The sequence below is a fragment of the Dipteris shenzhenensis genome, chromosome 6 (assembly GCF_047967505.1).
Source record: "Dipteris shenzhenensis isolate YYH24624 ecotype China chromosome 6, Dip_SZ_1.0, whole genome shotgun sequence".
Classification (NCBI taxonomy): domain Eukaryota; kingdom Viridiplantae; phylum Streptophyta; class Polypodiopsida; order Gleicheniales; family Dipteridaceae; genus Dipteris; species Dipteris shenzhenensis.
In genome coordinates, this window is record NC_141601.1 from 40593927 (window position 1) to 40611834 (window position 17908).

General features: G+C 44.1%; 1 protein-coding gene across 1 annotated transcript in view; it reads right to left on the bottom strand.

Annotated features, from left to right (window-relative positions):
* Window positions 1-17908, bottom strand: part of LOC147901170 (ketose-bisphosphate aldolase class-II family protein) — a 386949-nt gene that overhangs the window by 204918 nt on the left and 164123 nt on the right. Inside the window, exons 20-28 of the mRNA XM_087375500.1 lie at window positions 9739-9820; window positions 9484-9562; window positions 1763-1809; window positions 1217-1485; window positions 880-967; window positions 686-802; window positions 390-508; window positions 216-288; window positions 14-133 (exon numbers count right to left, since the gene is read on the bottom strand). Coding sequence (XP_087231626.1) covers window positions 14-133; window positions 216-288; window positions 390-508; window positions 686-802; window positions 880-967; window positions 1217-1485; window positions 1763-1809; window positions 9484-9562; window positions 9739-9820 — 994 coding nt within the window. The remainder of the gene's footprint in view (window positions 1-13; window positions 134-215; window positions 289-389; window positions 509-685; window positions 803-879; window positions 968-1216; window positions 1486-1762; window positions 1810-9483; window positions 9563-9738; window positions 9821-17908) is intronic.

The following is a 17908-nucleotide window of genomic DNA, read 5'->3' on the forward strand; positions in this document are numbered from 1 at the left end:
GGTAGGCTGCTACCTTTGGTAGATTACAAAGTTCTTCACAGACAGCCTGTGGACCGCCTTGGCGTATTGTTTGTATAGAAACTGCTACAACTTTTGCAGCTTTGACACGGCCATTGGTTTTCTCTTCAACCCACTGTCAAGTAATGCAGCATGAAATCTATGTGCCAGTTCTTCTATGGAAGAATCATAAAGGGCCACAAACAACTCAACCATACCTCTTTAAGGTTTGATGAGTGGTATCCAAACACAGAATCTTTGGCAAATTCAGTCTCTCCTGCTGGAACAAGTCTTTGGAAAAATGCAGTGGCAGTAAGTGGACATGAAATCACCAAGGGACTTCTTGCAAAGACTAAATAAGTTCAAAACGACTCCAGATAGAATGTCAGTACTTGTTATCATCAGCTACGAAGTGAACATCCCCAATGGTGTAACGCCCACCCTGAGGGAAGAAAGGGCAAATAATCCATGCATCTGTTTCACCAATAACTGATGTGATGGCATCCGCCTCCTAAAACCAGAAATCTTATAGATAAATATATAGGCTTTTATAAACACACGAAAAGATATCAACATGTAAACAAGACTACAATTGCCTGTAAGAGAAAGCACATAAACTCTCAAAAATACTCAAAGAACATGCAAAAAACTCTCTGGTTGAAAAACAAATTGAGCATGTTGCCTGGACCTCGGGAAAGTGTCCACGAAGAGTTGAATCGCCTCTTAGCACAATGGTATAGGGACTTTCAGTAAGAGCAGCCGCAGCTATCACATTTGTGCTTATCTCTTGGATCAACGAGAACGCCTGTCCACAGATAGTGCAGTCAGAAACAAGATACTTGGAGCCTGGTAAATATTTATGACAAAACAACATCACTGTACCTTTTCCTTGCTCAAGGCTCGAGAATTTGTCAGGATAAAAAAGCAGTTTGGTCGCTTAAGGAACTCTTCCTTTATTGAGTCAACACCCCTGTCAAGAAAAAATAAATATCTTATCATATCCAGGGGTCAGTATTCTAAATTGGACCTTGTATGGTTTATAAACTTAAGCAGGAATTCCAAGTGACAAAAGGTTTTCAGCCTTCCCCTGGATATCAGTAAAGCATATTTTGTGTGCAGGGAACTTTTTGCAAATCTGACTAGGGAACAGAAGTAATATATATATCAGATGTACAATTGCAAAACAAAATGATTGGAGACCTAGAATATTTCCACCTACCATTCAGTTAATACAGTCACGCCGTGTACAGTTTGAGTACCAGTTGGGTCATCATCTAGGACCACTAGGACTTTAGCCAGCCCATCATCCTCAGATTTGCAAATCTGGTCAACGGGATCTTCTGGCCATTCTGGAGGAAGATTATTCAAAATCTCATCTTTGAACAGGGCTTGTGCTCCAGGAATAGATATGGAAGGGGAAATGCCTGATTCTGATTCCAAACAGCTTTTCTTGGATGCAACAGTAATCTGTGCTAATTTCTCATAAATCTTCAAGCAACAAAGGACAGCAAACACTGTAAGGGAAATTTTCCTCGATCAATACCAGGTTTAAAAAAACTTACAACATGGAAAGATCTCGGTAAAGAACTATCAATGTAATTCCATAAATCAGAGCATTCAGGGGGTTTATTAGATTATACAAAAAAGTAATGAGCTTACAAAAGAAAAGAAACATAGCTTCATATAACCATGTTGTTGAAATTTTGATGAATCAAAATAAACAAAGAAAGGGGATTTTAGGACATTTCAGAGGGCCATTCTTTACCTTCACCACAGCAGAATCATCTTCGCGAGCCCAGCCAGCTGCTGCAGCTGTCCATACATTTGTGAAAAAAAAGCCATCAGTACCTTTATGCCCTGATTTAATGACAAGTCTAACTTGTCTTCCAATCACCAAAAAGCCTTGTGACATGTAATACAATGTGGTACACTCAACAGATGATAATCAAAAAGCTTAGAGTACAGTTTTGAAAGAACAGAAAACGATTTTCCCTCACAGTAAACATACAAATATGTCACCGTAAATTCTCAGTTTACGCACAATCCTAGGGCACCAAGATGATAGATCTTTCCCATTTACTGAACTTTGTAAATATGCGTGGTTCCACTTACCTCCGTGTGCTAGCTAAATTATTCCCTTGTGATTTATATATTGGAGGGCATTGTCCTTTGTTATGTGAAAAGAGCAATGTATTAAATCTCAAAATGGATAAGTATAATGAGAGGGAAAGCAAAGAATCTGCCAATTCCAGACCCAAGAAAAAAACCAAATGGGGAGTTCTATCTCAAGCCAATCATGGCATAGAAACAAATTTAAATAATGGAAAACAATGTATTGACACCTGAGACAGTACCGAATGAGCTACAGGAGGTGCCACTTCCATATCCTGAGAAAAGCACATGTTTTACCTCTGGCACTTGGAGTCTCCAACAAAGCATGATCTCCAACCAAATCTGTGACAATTTCTGCTCTGTTGGAGTATTTCAGAGCTTGCTACTGAGAACTGGGTTCTAGTTTGGTTCTAGTTTGAGTGCCAGTGTGAAGGGGGTTTGGGTTTTGACTTTTGTATGCTTGAAGGGTCACTTGACCTTTGGGTCTCAATGAGATTAGATATGATTTGATCTGATTCTGCGTGATGATGTATGAAGACTAGGCTTCTCTGGCTATAAAATGAGGCCTTTGTACTTACTATAACATCAATCAAGTTCTACATTTGCATCTGCATTGTCTCGATCACTCCGACTCTTTCTCTCCATCTCTGATTCTTGCATTGTCTCTCCATGTAACTTTGGTATCAGAGCTAGTTCTCGATATCTTCCTCAGTTCAGTTCCACCCCTTTGTCATTTTTCTGCTGCCACAATCTGAATACGTGAGCTGCCATCTGAAAATTGCAGCTAAGATTGAGAAGAAGCCTTCACATTTGGAGCTGTCAAAATGGCCATCGTTTCTAGCTGGAGCGGTCGAAATGGACATTGTTTTTTTACTGCGTCTAAGTTCATCCACGATGCCATTTTCTGAACGTCATAAAAACTGCCATCTCCATTATGGCAGATCTGTCCGAGCTTAGGCCGCCGTTTTTGTTCCAGAGGTTTGCTATTTCAAGATTCAACAAAGCCCTGTTCTAAATCGGCCATCAATCTACTTGCTGGCTGCTTCTTTCCTGTTTGAACAAGCTCAGCAACATAGTCACCACCATGTCCATTTGTTTTTCAGATCTCTTCTGTCTAAAAGAACCGCCATTTATTGCTACTGTTGACCACCACTGATTTGGACACCCATTCGTTTATAGATAGAATCGTGTCAGGAGTCGTCGTTCAGCTCTGGAGTTGCAGATTTCTGCACCATAAATCTTCTATCCTACTGCCAGCATTCGCATACATTGTTGAGATTGCCTGCGGCTCATCAACAGAAAAACCCTAATATTTATATTTAGGGAATTTTGAGTAAATTTTAGGACTTTTGCAAAAACCAGCTATCTACATCAAGATTGAAGCTCATCGAGCTTTCCTAAAAATCAGGGTAGAGCCATCGACCTCAAATTGATGTCCTAATTTGGGAGGCTTCCTCTATCAAATTAAAGCCTTCAGCCTAACATTTTGAGAGTCATGGGCTAAATGCCCTGAGCAGTTTGTTCATTGGACTTCATCTACATCATTTTCAAGGGCAGGCATTCATGCCGAAAGCTTCACTGACACATCACCAAAAGAGCACAAATGAGCACATTATGTGCAACAGATACATGGGGACATCTCTCCGAGAGATCTACACTTATTATTTTTCTGCATATTTATAATTTTACGTATTAAGGGTCCTCTGCCCTGAGTAGTCCCCCTAAAATGATTGAATTTGAGTCTTTTTATATGTGCAAGCCTTGTTCTATAAGAGGCGGGTGACTTAGTGATGATGGTCTCCACTATTGGTCGGAAGCTGATTGTGGGGATAACTGTGGCACAGGAAGTACGCACAGTGAGAACGCCTCTATGGTAGAGTTGGAGATCGGTTACTTTTTGCCAAGGGTCTCACCACCATCGCTCCTAGGGGGGTTGTTTGGAGTATTTCGGTGCTTGCTGGTGAGAACTGCACTTTTAAAGTCTTTGGGTTTGTCTAGATTTGATTTGATTTGATTTTGTGTGACATCATAGATGATGCATGAAGACAAGGCTTCTCAGCCTATAAAATGAGGCCATTGTACTTGCTATAACAACAATCAAGTTCTGCATTTGCCTCCACATTGCCTTGATCAGTCTGACTCTTTCTCTCCATCTCCCATTCTCGCATTCTCTCTTCATGTAACTTTTACATGCTCACCTCCTACGATGTTGTAGCAAATACTCCACGGGTGATACTAGGGAGAGTTTCTCATAGGGAATCCTCTCTAAGACCATGTTGGGAATCAATGTGTAGAGAATTTCAATACAGCCCTAATTCAAACCTGCCGCTAGGTGGAACCCAGGAGAGTGGGAGTGGATAGATCATGGGCACCGAGAGAGGGGGATTCCCTTCTTTCGTTTCATGGTTGGTAATGCCAGGAGATTTCAGCTGAGCAGTAGGGGTTGGATTCCCTCCAGAGCCCCCCATTGGGACAGCTTCTTCATCACCGCAGATTTGCATAGAAATTTCTAGAGGAGGCCCTGGAAATACCTCAGGAATAAAAAGATCACTCTTTTCTTTTGGCTTTCTATTCATAGAGGGATTGCAGTGAACCAGTGGAGATCACGATTTGGGGCTGATTCCACTTGCCCTCGTTGTCATTCTGCAGAGGAGTCAGTGCGACATTGCCTTTGGGACTGTAGTCAGGCGAAGATTGTTTGGAAAGGGGTTGCTCGGATACTCAGCATTTTTCATACTTCCCCTTTCTTCATGACTTGGGGCTCGGTCGCATGGTTATTCCTTACTAGGCCCCAGGTGTTTTATGAAGATGAGCCTTCTTCTTGGGCACTCTCAGTCCGCTGGCAGGTGATAGAGCCCTGCTCCCTTCAGGATGTACCACTTACTCCCTTCAGAGCTTCTCATGCTTCAGTTGGACACCTCTTGGGAGATTTTGGCTAACATTTCCTCTTGGCACATTTGGAGAGCCAGATGTACTCAGGCCTTGGATGGCACCGAGATGCACCCATTACAGGTGTTCACGGGTATTTGGTCTGACACGGTTCACACTTAGATAGCCATTTGGGCTAGCATGCAGGGCCCTTCACGGGCAGCCTCTTCTAGGAGGACTGTATTTCTTCGAGTTTGGAGGGGTTCTCCCTTTTTGGACTGTATTTCTTCGAGTTTGGAGGGTTTCTACCAGATTGAGATGGCACTATCAGCCCAATCCTTTCTTTTTGGCTCTTGAGCTTTTCATGCATTGCATGGTATATCCCCAATGGAGCTTGCTCTAACGGTTTTCTTTAATACCTAATAGAAGTCTCTTTTTGCCAAAAAAAAAAACTGCAGCTAGGATTGGCGAAAGCTATCAGTTTGCGTTTGCAGCCCATTCTTCTAGATCTCACTGATGGTACACAAATGGGCATTGTGCATGGCTGAAACATGTTTGATGATAGGGAGGCTTCACATTGGGCTATGCAGAGTGGCCAGCGGTATTTTGGAGGGTACCCCTCTATGCTTTGGATTTTCAGATACTTGGATGAGAGCGGTTTCCTCTTTGTACAGACAGGCCCTCAACCGGGTGCTTATCAAAGGGAGAGGTTTCAGATTTCTAGATCAGTCCGGTAGGAATGCCCTTTGACCATTTCCTGTATTTATTTATGGTTGAAGCAATGAGTATCTTTTTGAGATCTTAGGCCGACATTATTGGGCTAAGACTTTCCATGAGACAAGATGAGGAGCTCTTGGATAGTGAGTTGGTTGGGACACTACTAGTTTTTTAGATGCCACTCCACAAAATCTCACTTCTTTAGGGCAGCCTTGGATTTACTTTGCTTTGCAGCAGGTGCACATATTAATTGGAATAAATCAAATGAATTTTGCATTAGCGATGAGCACACACCAGATTGGGGGGTTGATATCAGTTTCACTCGGATTTAGAGGCATGTCTCTATCAGATACTTGGGTTGCTAGGTTGGTGTGGGCATCTCACCTTTTCAGCAATTTGCTCCTGTGTTAGAGAGTATCAAGAGGAAACTATTTGTTTTGGAGTTCGACTCTAACATGGTTGTGGTCAACTAGGTACTACTGGCCATGGCATGGCTTGTTTGCTCTTAACCAATTTCTTGTCTTCTATATCCTCATGAATAGCTGCGAGCTCATTCCGAATGTCAGTAATCTCTGCAATATGAGCGGAAATAGTTTGACCTTCCTGCATGGACAAGTTATTGAACTTATTATTCAAAGCAATGCTTCTTGCTTCATTCTTCACATTCCACATACTTTTCACTCTATCGCAAGCTGCTTTTGAAGTCTTGCAAGACTTGATAGGGAATTTATGTGTGTCTTCACACACAATGGAATCAAAGACAACGCTTGGGCATCCCTACCATCAAACCTCTTCTGATCCTCCGTGGGAGTGGTAGCAGAAGCTTGAGTAGTAGTGCCAGAAGTGGATGATGCACTCGTGCTAGATCAGTAGGTCTAGCCTCATCACCATTCACAATGTCCCATAAGCCCTTTCCAACCAAGATATTGTTGAGTGTAAATGACCACAAAGCATAGTTGGGTCCATCCAACTTATTTGCTTCAGTTATGGTACCAATATTCTCATTGAGAGACATGATTTCAAGCTCAAGAATAAAGGCAAGTGTACCTGCAAAGGAAAAGACAGCAAATGGACAACTGAAAGACCACTGACTGCTATGCAATGACTGCAATGGCATTCACTGACAGTGGCTGCCCTGAAATAGCAGTAAAGCAGCCCCAAAAATTCTGCTCAAACCTCAATCCCTTCTGGGATACAATATGCAATCAAGCACTATATTTCTGCCCCAAAAAGGTTATCCTCAACCACAGCCAAACACTAGCTCAAATGCAATGTGCTAAATCTGCCCCAAAAATTCTGCTCAAACCTCAATCCCTTCCGGGATACAATATGCAATCAAGCACTATATTTCTGCCCCAAAAACGTTATCCTCAACCACAGCCAAACACTGGCTGAAATGCAATGTGCTTCTACCCCAAAAAATCAGCCTGTATCTCAGCCAAACAATGGCTCACAATGCAATAGCAAACTCTTGCTCAATAGGCATCCAAAAGTGCATCAACTTGCAGCCAACACTTGGCTTCAAATATGCACAACACTTGAGCAATGATTTGCACTCAATGTGTAGCCAGAAAACTGTTCCAAATGCACTATTACCTGTGCAATGCAATCTGCAAGACACATGCGCAATGCTATCTGCAAGAACCAACTAGGAGAGGCTGAAAATGAGTTGAAGCAAGGATCTTGAGTTGGAGCAGGAGCAAAAGTCGAACCACCGAGTCGAATCCAAAGCTGGAGATGCAAGTGGTGATCTAGACAAGCAACGAGCAAGCGGGCAAGTCAAATGGAGAGGAGAACTATATGAAAAGCTATAAAAATCAGCAAAACGTAAATGATATTGCTGGTATCTTCTGATCTGTTGCTTGGAATGAAATTCTGATAGCGTGAACACTTCCAAAAGGAGGGAAAACCCCAGTAAAACCACTCAAAACTCTTCCGGGTTGCCTGATGCAGCTACACAACTTCCGGTCTCCGAAATTGTCTGGAAAAACGGCGCGCGCGATGCAAAACAAAGTCGCCCAACTGAGGAATGTTTCATGGTGCAAAATTTGGCAACAAAATTGAAGCTCAAGATCACGCGAAGCTCGTGGGAGCTCAAGACAGCCAAAAGAAAAGTCAACCAGCAAGAACTAACTTCTTATCCACGACATAAGTGCAACACGAGCACGCGGGAGAGCGGGGAAGTAATTGACAGGGCTGGAAGGACTAGCTCTGATACCACATGTAGGAACAAGAATGGAGAAGAGTTGTGAGCACAAGAGAACAAGAAGTGAACACAAGTGAACTCCAACTGAAATGTTCAAATGAAACAATACAAGTACTTGGTATATATAGTACCCAAGTATTGGTCAACCATTTAGTTGACTTATGGCCTACAACACCATATCATTGTAGATATCTCTACATTCTTTTCAAGAAGTGATGGGTCTTGATAAGCACAATGCTGACTCTACACCAAGCTAGCCATGCATGGGAAAAGGGACATGTTGCTGAACACCTATGATAAAAATCTCCAAATCCTGATTTTAGAAGACAAAATCTACGACTCACCAAATTTGTGCATATTGAAAGATGGAGGCACCCAACTTTAGTAAATCTAGACAATGATCTAGCAATGAAATATAGGGAATGATCCTACAAGATCCAACTCTGCTAAGTCATTAAAGAATCTGAAAAAAAATTCCCACTCTCTAGTGTACAAAACGGACCAACATTGAGATTGTAACAACAAATCTCTCCTAAGCCAAAGTCATCCTCCTAGTGATGAGATTCACGGAGAACAAAATGTCAAAATATGATGATCCGTCAAAGTCGACCTGTGTGCAGTGCCTCGACCGTCAAAGTCGGCCTATGTGCAGTGCCTCGACCGTCAAAATACGATGATCCATTAAAGTCTTGCAGTGCCTCGACCTGTGTGCCTTGAGTGCATAGTTCTGCACTGAATTTCCTTACTTTCTCAGTGTTGTTGCTAGGACCCACCTCCTTGCTTGAAATGTCACATGGCTTTGTTCCAAAGATTCGACATCGTAAACCTTTCTCTTTTACTTGGATTGGGTTAGTAGACTGCATGAATGCTATATCCTTTTCCAAAAAATCTGTTCTGAGGTCTCATTTGCTCATATTGAGCATGCTCTCATAAGGAAATACCGTCCTTGTAATTGGATCTTAAATACATCTATTCCTTGCTGTATTCAGTGGGTAGAGGGGTCTCCTTAGTTCTTCATTTTTTGTATGTCTGATCTGTTAAACTGGTGTATCAATTAGAAGGGATAGCTTCGTGTTTTAAGAACATGACAAAAGGATTGTTTCTTTGGCATCAACTGTCTATCATGTTTCAAATGGACATAAAGTCAAGAAGTTAGTCTAAAAGTATCTGAATTCTAGAAAGACCCGTGTATTGAGCTCTCCTATGTAAAGGATTTCCTCAAAGAAGATGTGGTCTCTCACAAGATGATTATAATTTCAGACAATGGATCCATATATAAAGTTAAAATTGTGCCAATTGGTCCTACACCTGCATTCTTCTTTCTCAAATGGCAAGAAAAAGAAGGCTCTTTAATGCATTTCAGGAAAACTCTCACTATTCCATTCACATTATCTTGCACTTGACCATTACTGTTTGTTGGTTTTGTTTGCAACTCATTCATTAATTCATCTTTAATAACAATGGGACAAATGTTTCTGAAAAGAGGATTCTATTCTGTGCCCGTGAGATTTCAACGTTATACGTTCCAATCTTAAGGCCGTACCTAGAGGAACCTTCTTGCACTCCAAACATAATTCATTTACCTAGAAGAAACTGCTGATGTGCTGTGGCAGCAAGATAAAGAGGAACTCCACATCGTTTACCCTGGCTTAGAACAATACCCTGAAGAAAAGATTGGTAAAATTTAGATTGATGAAACAAAAAGAATTCTAGATCGTAGAACCAAGAACTCATCCTAAAGATATGAACGCATCGGTACTGGATCAAAGAATCAAAATGATGCTTGTAGGATGTCTTTAACATTCATATGTGATGGGAAGGTAGATCAGAAAACATACCAGATCCTTGACAAATATATTTACTGCTGAAAGAGGGGTGTAATCTGCATCCAGCATATGGGGTACACGGTTGACAAACATCCTATAAGCAAAAACAAATAAATGTTCAGCCAAGTTCTCTTCCCAGAGTATACGCTCTCACAATACAGTATGGATGAGACAATCAAAACATCAGAAGTACCACCATTATAAAAGCATGCTAAAACTTTTATAAAGCACTGGAGATCAGGTCTCATTCACAGCAAATTCATGGGAAGATAACATGGGCTACCTGGGAAGATCCTCCTAATCACACTAAATATACAATTTAAATTGATATTAACCACAGCCTTGATGTTAAAGAAAGTTTCAATCTTGGATAAGAAAAGAGTCACGAATATGCAAAGATTTGTAGAGATTTTCTAATTTCTTTTTGCAGATATAGAAATTAGATTAGTCTTTAGCAGCCGGAGAATGACAGGTCAAACTTAACAAGGATTAGATAGGTGCATCAAGAAGACAAAGATAGGTCCCTTTAATGAGCAAGATCCAAAAGTACCAAACAAAAGGGAAATATATCTGTCTCATGCCACAGTCCATGAGGATGAAGAAAATATTCAATCCCAGAAATTCGTTTGTGGGCCTTGTAAATTCACACAGCTGCATAGAGTGTACATTATCTCCATCTTACTAAGTGATGTGATCTCCATGATGTATGAGATGCTTCCAGATACGATCTCAATACAGCAGGGCACACCAGATCTGTTTTAGTGTGATGCGTTCTTCCATGCAGATTGAAGACAGCATCCAATACGGAATGGGTACGCAACCTTCAGTACGGAGCAGTTATGAAGCCTTCTGTACATAGCAGAGCATACGACTGTATGGAACGTGTACAACACAATACGATGTACGGAACACAGTACGGCTGTAAGAGAGATGTACGTCGTAGTACTGCTATACGGCCGTGCAGGTACGGTGGGTGTCCTGTGTGCACACTATACAGCGGCGCAGGTACGACAGGTGTCCTGTGTACAGACGTCCAGATAGGCTAAGGGGAGCTGGTGCAAATCCAAAGGCAAGAGACAAGTCAAACCAAGCTTTGATACCACTGTAGGATCGATAAACGAAAGAGCAAGTACAAGGTACAAGGGTCGAAGGATAGCAACCATCACGTTGTGTGAAGATTTTTGAAAACCCCAAACTCGTCTGAACATATGTACATGTGAGATGTTCAACCTGTGTGTGTGCTTGCTGGCGTTCAATCAGATTTTGTGTGAGCAACTTTCGAGCACTTCATGGTATCCAGGGACGGGATGGTGTTCATCATATGTGGATGGTCAGTGGGCAATCAAATGCTAAATGACTGGTGGCATGCAATTGTGTGCACATAGTCAATGAATATGTGCTTAAGTGCCTTGGTGTGTGATATGGGGGAAATGTCTTGAGAGTGGTAAAATGTCACTGATGAGGTGGCAAATAAAGCTAAGGTGGCCAAATTGATTTGGAAAGGAGCATGCATGCACGTGGCTACGTGATGAGGACGAGGCGAGGAGGTTCTGGATGGCGAGGTGGCGACTGCAAGAAGCATGCCAGAGGAAGGATATCGGGGTCCTGGGAGAGGAACGAGAGTCTAGGAGCTACGTGAGGAGGGGCTGCTGCTTGTCGAGGGGGTTGCAACGACCACAGGAGGGAGCCTGTGAGTTCGTGAAGGGTGGTGGACACCCGGAGGATCTTAGACGACAAGGAGAGCACCGGAGGGAGGATACGGGAGCATTGTAAGCTCTGTGAGTGGGAGAGAGAGGAGTAAGGCGACGCGGATATGGAAGAGAGGAGCTCAGAAGCGACGGGGCTGTTGCTTTGCTAGGAGCTCCAGGATTAGGAGTAGCTGTGAAGCTGCCATGCTTACATGAAGGAAAAGGCGACGGGATTTTGGAGGTGGCGCTTCGCTATGGAAGGCTTGCTGGCCATCTTCACGTAACAAGCGAGGAGGAGGAGAGCCATAAGCGGGGAGCTTTGTAAGCTCTGTGAGCTGGAGGATTTTGGACCACAGGCAACGCGAGTTCGTTGAAGGCGAGAGCTATCTGTGCAAAAGGAGGCAAGCGCAGAAGTTTGCTTCTGTTGATGGAGTGGCTGAGCCATTAATGGGTTCGTAAAAGGAGATGAGAGGACAGCAGCCAACAGTGGCGAGGACGAGAGCTCGAGGAAGAAGCAGAAGTCGAGGAGCGGGCATGGACTGGAAGTAACAGGTGTGGGAGTTCTGAGAGCAGTCGATGAAGACTGTGAGGAATCACGAAAGCATGGTTCTGGAGGGAAGCGAGGAATATACGTGAACAAGGAGAGGCTAAGGCGGATGCGGGTGCTTCGTGGAGCAGTAGAGGCTCTTCTCGATGAAGGCGACACTAGAAGCAAAAGGAAGACTCTAGGAGAAGAAGGCCGTCGCAGATAGAAAGGGGATCGTGAATGGAGATTGCCATCGATAGGAGAAGCCGAGAACTGGTTTACGGATGGAAGGTCTTGGAAGAGGAGGGGTGTGGGAGCTCGCAATAGGAGGAGTTCCTTCCATAACTGGATGGTGAAGGGTGGGAGAACGACAGGGGCTGACTATATTTCGAGGTACATGCTCACTTCAAGGCTGACTGTAGAAAGGCTATGGCTAAGCAGATGCCAGGTGATGCTGAGAAGACCTTAGCGTTGGAGGTTCCTAGAGATGATGATCTGTTGTAGTTGGTTGAGCAAGGTTATTTGAAAGTAGGGTGGCCGTTGTTTGAACGTGCAACTGTGGGTAGGAGAAGCCGTGGTCTCAACTATGCGTGTGGATTCTTGTTAGAGGAAGAGGGATGTTATGGCGAGCTCTAAGGTTGAGGGTGAGGTCGACTGTTGCCTTCACTAGGATGCTACTAGTTTGTTTGGTTGCGACCTCTTCTGTGTGAGCTGAAGAATCATGGGTGACTAGTGTACACCGTGAATAGAGAAGCTACAAAGAGATTTCATTGCATGAGGTGGGCATAGAGTGAGCAAGAGAATAGCCGAGGTAGCTATTTTAACTTGAAGGTAGAGATGAGCAAGGAATGGCGGGCTGCATCATTATTAGTGCTTGTTGATGATCTTTGAGGAGATATAAAAGATTTATGACTGTGGTCACTTTGTGGGTGATTGCTCGGTGAGTTGTGGGATTGGATGCAGTATGAATCCGAATGCTTTGTGAGCTTAAGCCCAGTCATCAGTAGGAGCTTGTGATGGGCTGTGTGGTCCACTGGGTTTTTGTTTGAGGTTGTCTGGTTCTGGAGAAAATGTATCCAAGTGTGAGTTGTATCAGGAGGACTATAGAGAGAAGAATGTTGAATGAATGCCTTTTGCCTTGTGATTGCGTTGTTCGGGTGTTTTAAACGTGGATGAGGGTGGCTGTGAAGGCGAGTTAGGCTCTACTACTTTTGTCCATCCATGTTTTGGTGCCTCCACGGAGGAAGTTCACTTCAGTTTACAAGATTGGAGGAGCAGGTGTTCTGAGATGTGTTGCAAGCAATGGGGAGAAATCCACACATGAGAGTGATACAGTGTGAGTGGTGTGGAGAATGTGGTCACAGGAAGGACAGATGTATTGAAGTCCAGCTACGTGTGATCCGACTCCGAGCCAGAGTGCAGAAAGCTTTGAAAGTGCTTGCCCGTAGGAAAAAGAATGCTCTTCGGATGCAAAGTGAGCTTCTTCAGTAGTGTGTTTGTTTTGTTGCCTTCCAGTTTTGTTGCGGTTGAGAAAGCGAGGGTGTGTGACAGTTGAAAGATTGTGAGGATGGCAGAGAACTTTCCAGAGTTTTGGGGGACGCCATATGAGAATGCAGTGAGATTCTTGGAAAAGATGGAATTCACAGCACTTATGAAGGATAGAGCAACCCCTGAGATTTTGTTTCAGATCTTGAATTATTGTTTGCAGGGAGATGCAAAAGCATGGTTGCAGACTCAAATGACTACCTTCAGGACTACTCATCCTCAGCAACAAAATCCGGAGTATACAGTGGTGAGAGCAGCTTTTCTTGCACGGTTTGCACAATCCAGGAGCCCTAATGAAGTATGGAAGGAGTTGTGCAAAATTCAGCAAAGGGATGGTCAGGATGTGGATCAGTATCTGATAGAGTTTGGTAGACTGTGGAGTCTATGGTGTGAGGCTTTGATTCCTGAAGTACCCCCGCAAATGATAAAGAGAGACCGGTTTGTGGCTGGTCTAGAGTCTACCCTCCGTCTGAAGGTGGAGATGAAGAATATTGATAGTTTTGAGGATGCAGTAAGAGTGGCTAGAGAGAAAGAATGGAAGGTCAAGAGATTGAGGCAGCTTGGTATGCAAGAGGAGCCTAAAGCCCTGGTCAATAGGCCAGAAATGATTAAGGCATATGTAGAGAGAGAGCCGGTGTCTATTCCTATGCGGGATGATTCCCTAAAAAAGGAATTGCATGAAGCTGTGGAGGTGATGAAAACACTCAGCCTAAATTGGATGGAGATTGCAGGAAGAAGCAGAGGTCAAAATAACAGGAGAGTTGCTATGGATGGAGGAGAAGGAAGTTCAGGTGATGCAAGGAGAGTACCAGATTATGTGATGAGCTGTAGGCTGGAATTGGAAGAGGAACTTGAGGAGACAGTCACAGATGAAGAGATAGATTTTTTGAGTGAGACAGAGGAAGAGAGCATCTCATCAGAGGAAGAGAGTCAGTTGTCTTCACTGTTGAAGGAACCTGATGATGTATGGGAGCTGGATATCATTACACTTATGAGTGGAGGCTTGTCACTTGCTATGGAAGAGGGTGTTGCTCAGCTAGATCTGTGCGAGGTGGTAGAAGAGAGCCCGAGAGAAGGGGTTGCTACCATAGATGGCAGAAATGTTGAGAGCCCATTAAAGGCAGCTAAGGATAAGTCTATGTGTGTAGATGATGATGATCATGCTCCAGTGTTGAGTGGTGATGATATGCCTATGATGGCTGAATGCAATCAGTTTGTGGTTGACACTGTGATTGTGCATACCGAAGAAGATGAGATTTCAGGTTCAGCAAATGAGGAAGAGAGGTGTGAAATTAGTAGTGAAGATGAGAGCTCAATCATGTGTGACAGTGATGAAGCTGATGTGGCTATTACTGATAAAGTAAAAGACCTACAGTCAGCAAGTGTTGATTGTGTGCATGCAAACTGTGATGAGTATGATGAGGTTAAGATTCAGTGTTTACAAGATGATGGTGATTCAGAGGATGAGATGGATTGTGTTCTTGATGATGCACTGGATGATATGTTAGCATTGATCTCTTCGAAAGAGAATGAAAACACCAGTATGCATGTTGAGTTAGATGGCAGTGATAGTGTGGTTGATGATCAGCTGGATGCTTTGCTTGATGATACCCTTGTGGATTTTGCATGTGTAGTTGCTGATGATAAGATGTGTGTTTCTTATCATGCCCAAGAGAATGAGTCAGATGTTAGTGAGGACAGAATGCCTGTAAGATCTGTGTGTGAGGTTGTAACCTCAAAAGATGTGGCTGATGTGAAGCTGAGAAAGACTCATGATACAAGTGTGATGGCTAATAGCCAATGGAGTGGTGTGATGAGATGGCAGGATAAGCCATGGGATCCTGGAGGCTTAGTGAGAATGTGGGAACATGGAAGGAGTTGGTGGCTACATCAAGTCGATGTGTTGTTGATTCCATTTGATCCAGGAGGATGGTGGATTATGCACATTTGGCAGTGGAGGGTTCAAAGTTATCCTTTTGATCTAGGAGGAGAAAAGCAGAGGCACAGAGCACAAGTTTGCTTTGTTTTTGATCCAGGTGGTTTGCCGATGTTCCTCTTTAGCTGCTGGACATGAATGTCACAGCAGAAGAGTAGGGGTTGCTAAAGGTGTGTGAAGATTTTTGAAAACCCCAAACTCGTCTGAACATATGTACATGTGAGATGTTCAACCTGTGTGTGTGCTTGCTGGCGTTCAATCAGATTTTGTGTGAGCAACTTTCGAGCACTTCATGGTATCCAGGGACGGGATGGTGTTCATCATATGTGGATGGTCAGTGGGCAATCAAATGCTAAATGACTGGTGGCATGCAATTGTGTGCACATAGTCAATGAATATGTGCTTAAGTGCCTTGGTGTGTGATATGGGGGAAATGTCTTGAGAGTGGTAAAATGTCACTGATGAGGTGGCAAATAAAGCTAAGGTGGCCAAATTGATTTGGAAAGGAGCATGCATGCACGTGGCTACGTGATGAGGACGAGGCGAGGAGGTTCTGGATGGCGAGGTGGCGACTGCAAGAAGCATGCCAGAGGAAGGATATCGGGGTCCTGGGAGAGGAACGAGAGTCTAGGAGCTACGTGAGGAGGGGCTGCTGCTTGTCGAGGGGGTTGCAACGACCACAGGAGGGAGCCTGTGAGTTCGTGAAGGGTGGTGGACACCCGGAGGATCTTAGACGACAAGGAGAGCACCGGAGGGAGGATACGGGAGCATTGTAAGCTCTGTGAGTGGGAGAGAGAGGAGTAAGGCGACGCGGATATGGAAGAGAGGAGCTCAGAAGCGACGGGGCTGTTGCTTTGCTAGGAGCTCCAGGATTAGGAGTAGCTGTGAAGCTGCCATGCTTACATGAAGGAAAAGGCGACGGGATTTTGGAGGTGGCGCTTCGCTATGGAAGGCTTGCTGGCCATCTTCACGTAACAAGCGAGGAGGAGGAGAGCCATAAGCGGGGAGCTTTGTAAGCTCTGTGAGCTGGAGGATTTTGGACCACAGGCAACGCGAGTTCGTTGAAGGCGAGAGCTATCTGTGCAAAAGGAGGCAAGCGCAGAAGTTTGCTTCTGTTGATGGAGTGGCTGAGCCATTAATGGGTTCGTAAAAGGAGATGAGAGGACAGCAGCCAACAGTGGCGAGGACGAGAGCTCGAGGAAGAAGCAGAAGTCGAGGAGCGGGCATGGACTGGAAGTAACAGGTGTGGGAGTTCTGAGAGCAGTCGATGAAGACTGTGAGGAATCACGAAAGCATGGTTCTGGAGGGAAGCGAGGAATATACGTGAACAAGGAGAGGCTAAGGCGGATGCGGGTGCTTCGTGGAGCAGTAGAGGCTCTTCTCGATGAAGGCGACACTAGAAGCAAAAGGAAGACTCTAGGAGAAGAAGGCCGTCGCAGATAGAAAGGGGATCGTGAATGGAGATTGCCATCGATAGGAGAAGCCGAGAACTGGTTTACGGATGGAAGGTCTTGGAAGAGGAGGGGTGTGGGAGCTCGCAATAGGAGGAGTTCCTTCCATAACTGGATGGTGAAGGGTGGGAGAACGACAGGGGCTGACTATATTTCGAGGTACATGCTCACTTCAAGGCTGACTGTAGAAAGGCTATGGCTAAGCAGATGCCAGGTGATGCTGAGAAGACCTTAGCGTTGGAGGTTCCTAGAGATGATGATCTGTTGTAGTTGGTTGAGCAAGGTTATTTGAAAGTAGGGTGGCCGTTGTTTGAACGTGCAACTGTGGGTAGGAGAAGCCGTGGTCTCAACTATGCGTGTGGATTCTTGTTAGAGGAAGAGGGATGTTATGGCGAGCTCTAAGGTTGAGGGTGAGGTCGACTGTTGCCTTCACTAGGATGCTACTAGTTTGTTTGGTTGCGACCTCTTCTGTGTGAGCTGAAGAATCATGGGTGACTAGTGTACACCGTGAATAGAGAAGCTACAAAGAGATTTCATTGCATGAGGTGGGCATAGAGTGAGCAAGAGAATAGCCGAGGTAGCTATTTTAACTTGAAGGTAGAGATGAGCAAGGAATGGCGGGCTGCATCATTATTAGTGCTTGTTGATGATCTTTGAGGAGATATAAAAGATTTATGACTGTGGTCACTTTGTGGGTGATTGCTCGGTGAGTTGTGGGATTGGATGCAGTATGAATCCGAATGCTTTGTGAGCTTAAGCCCAGTCATCAGTAGGAGCTTGTGATGGGCTGTGTGGTCCACTGGGTTTTTGTTTGAGGTTGTCTGGTTCTGGAGAAAATGTATCCAAGTGTGAGTTGTATCAGGAGGACTATAGAGAGAAGAATGTTGAATGAATGCCTTTTGCCTTGTGATTGCGTTGTTCGGGTGTTTTAAACGTGGATGAGGGTGGCTGTGAAGGCGAGTTAGGCTCTACTACTTTTGTCCATCCAACGTCAACTAGTGTATTATGAAAAGAAAGTACATAGTGCTTGTAGCTA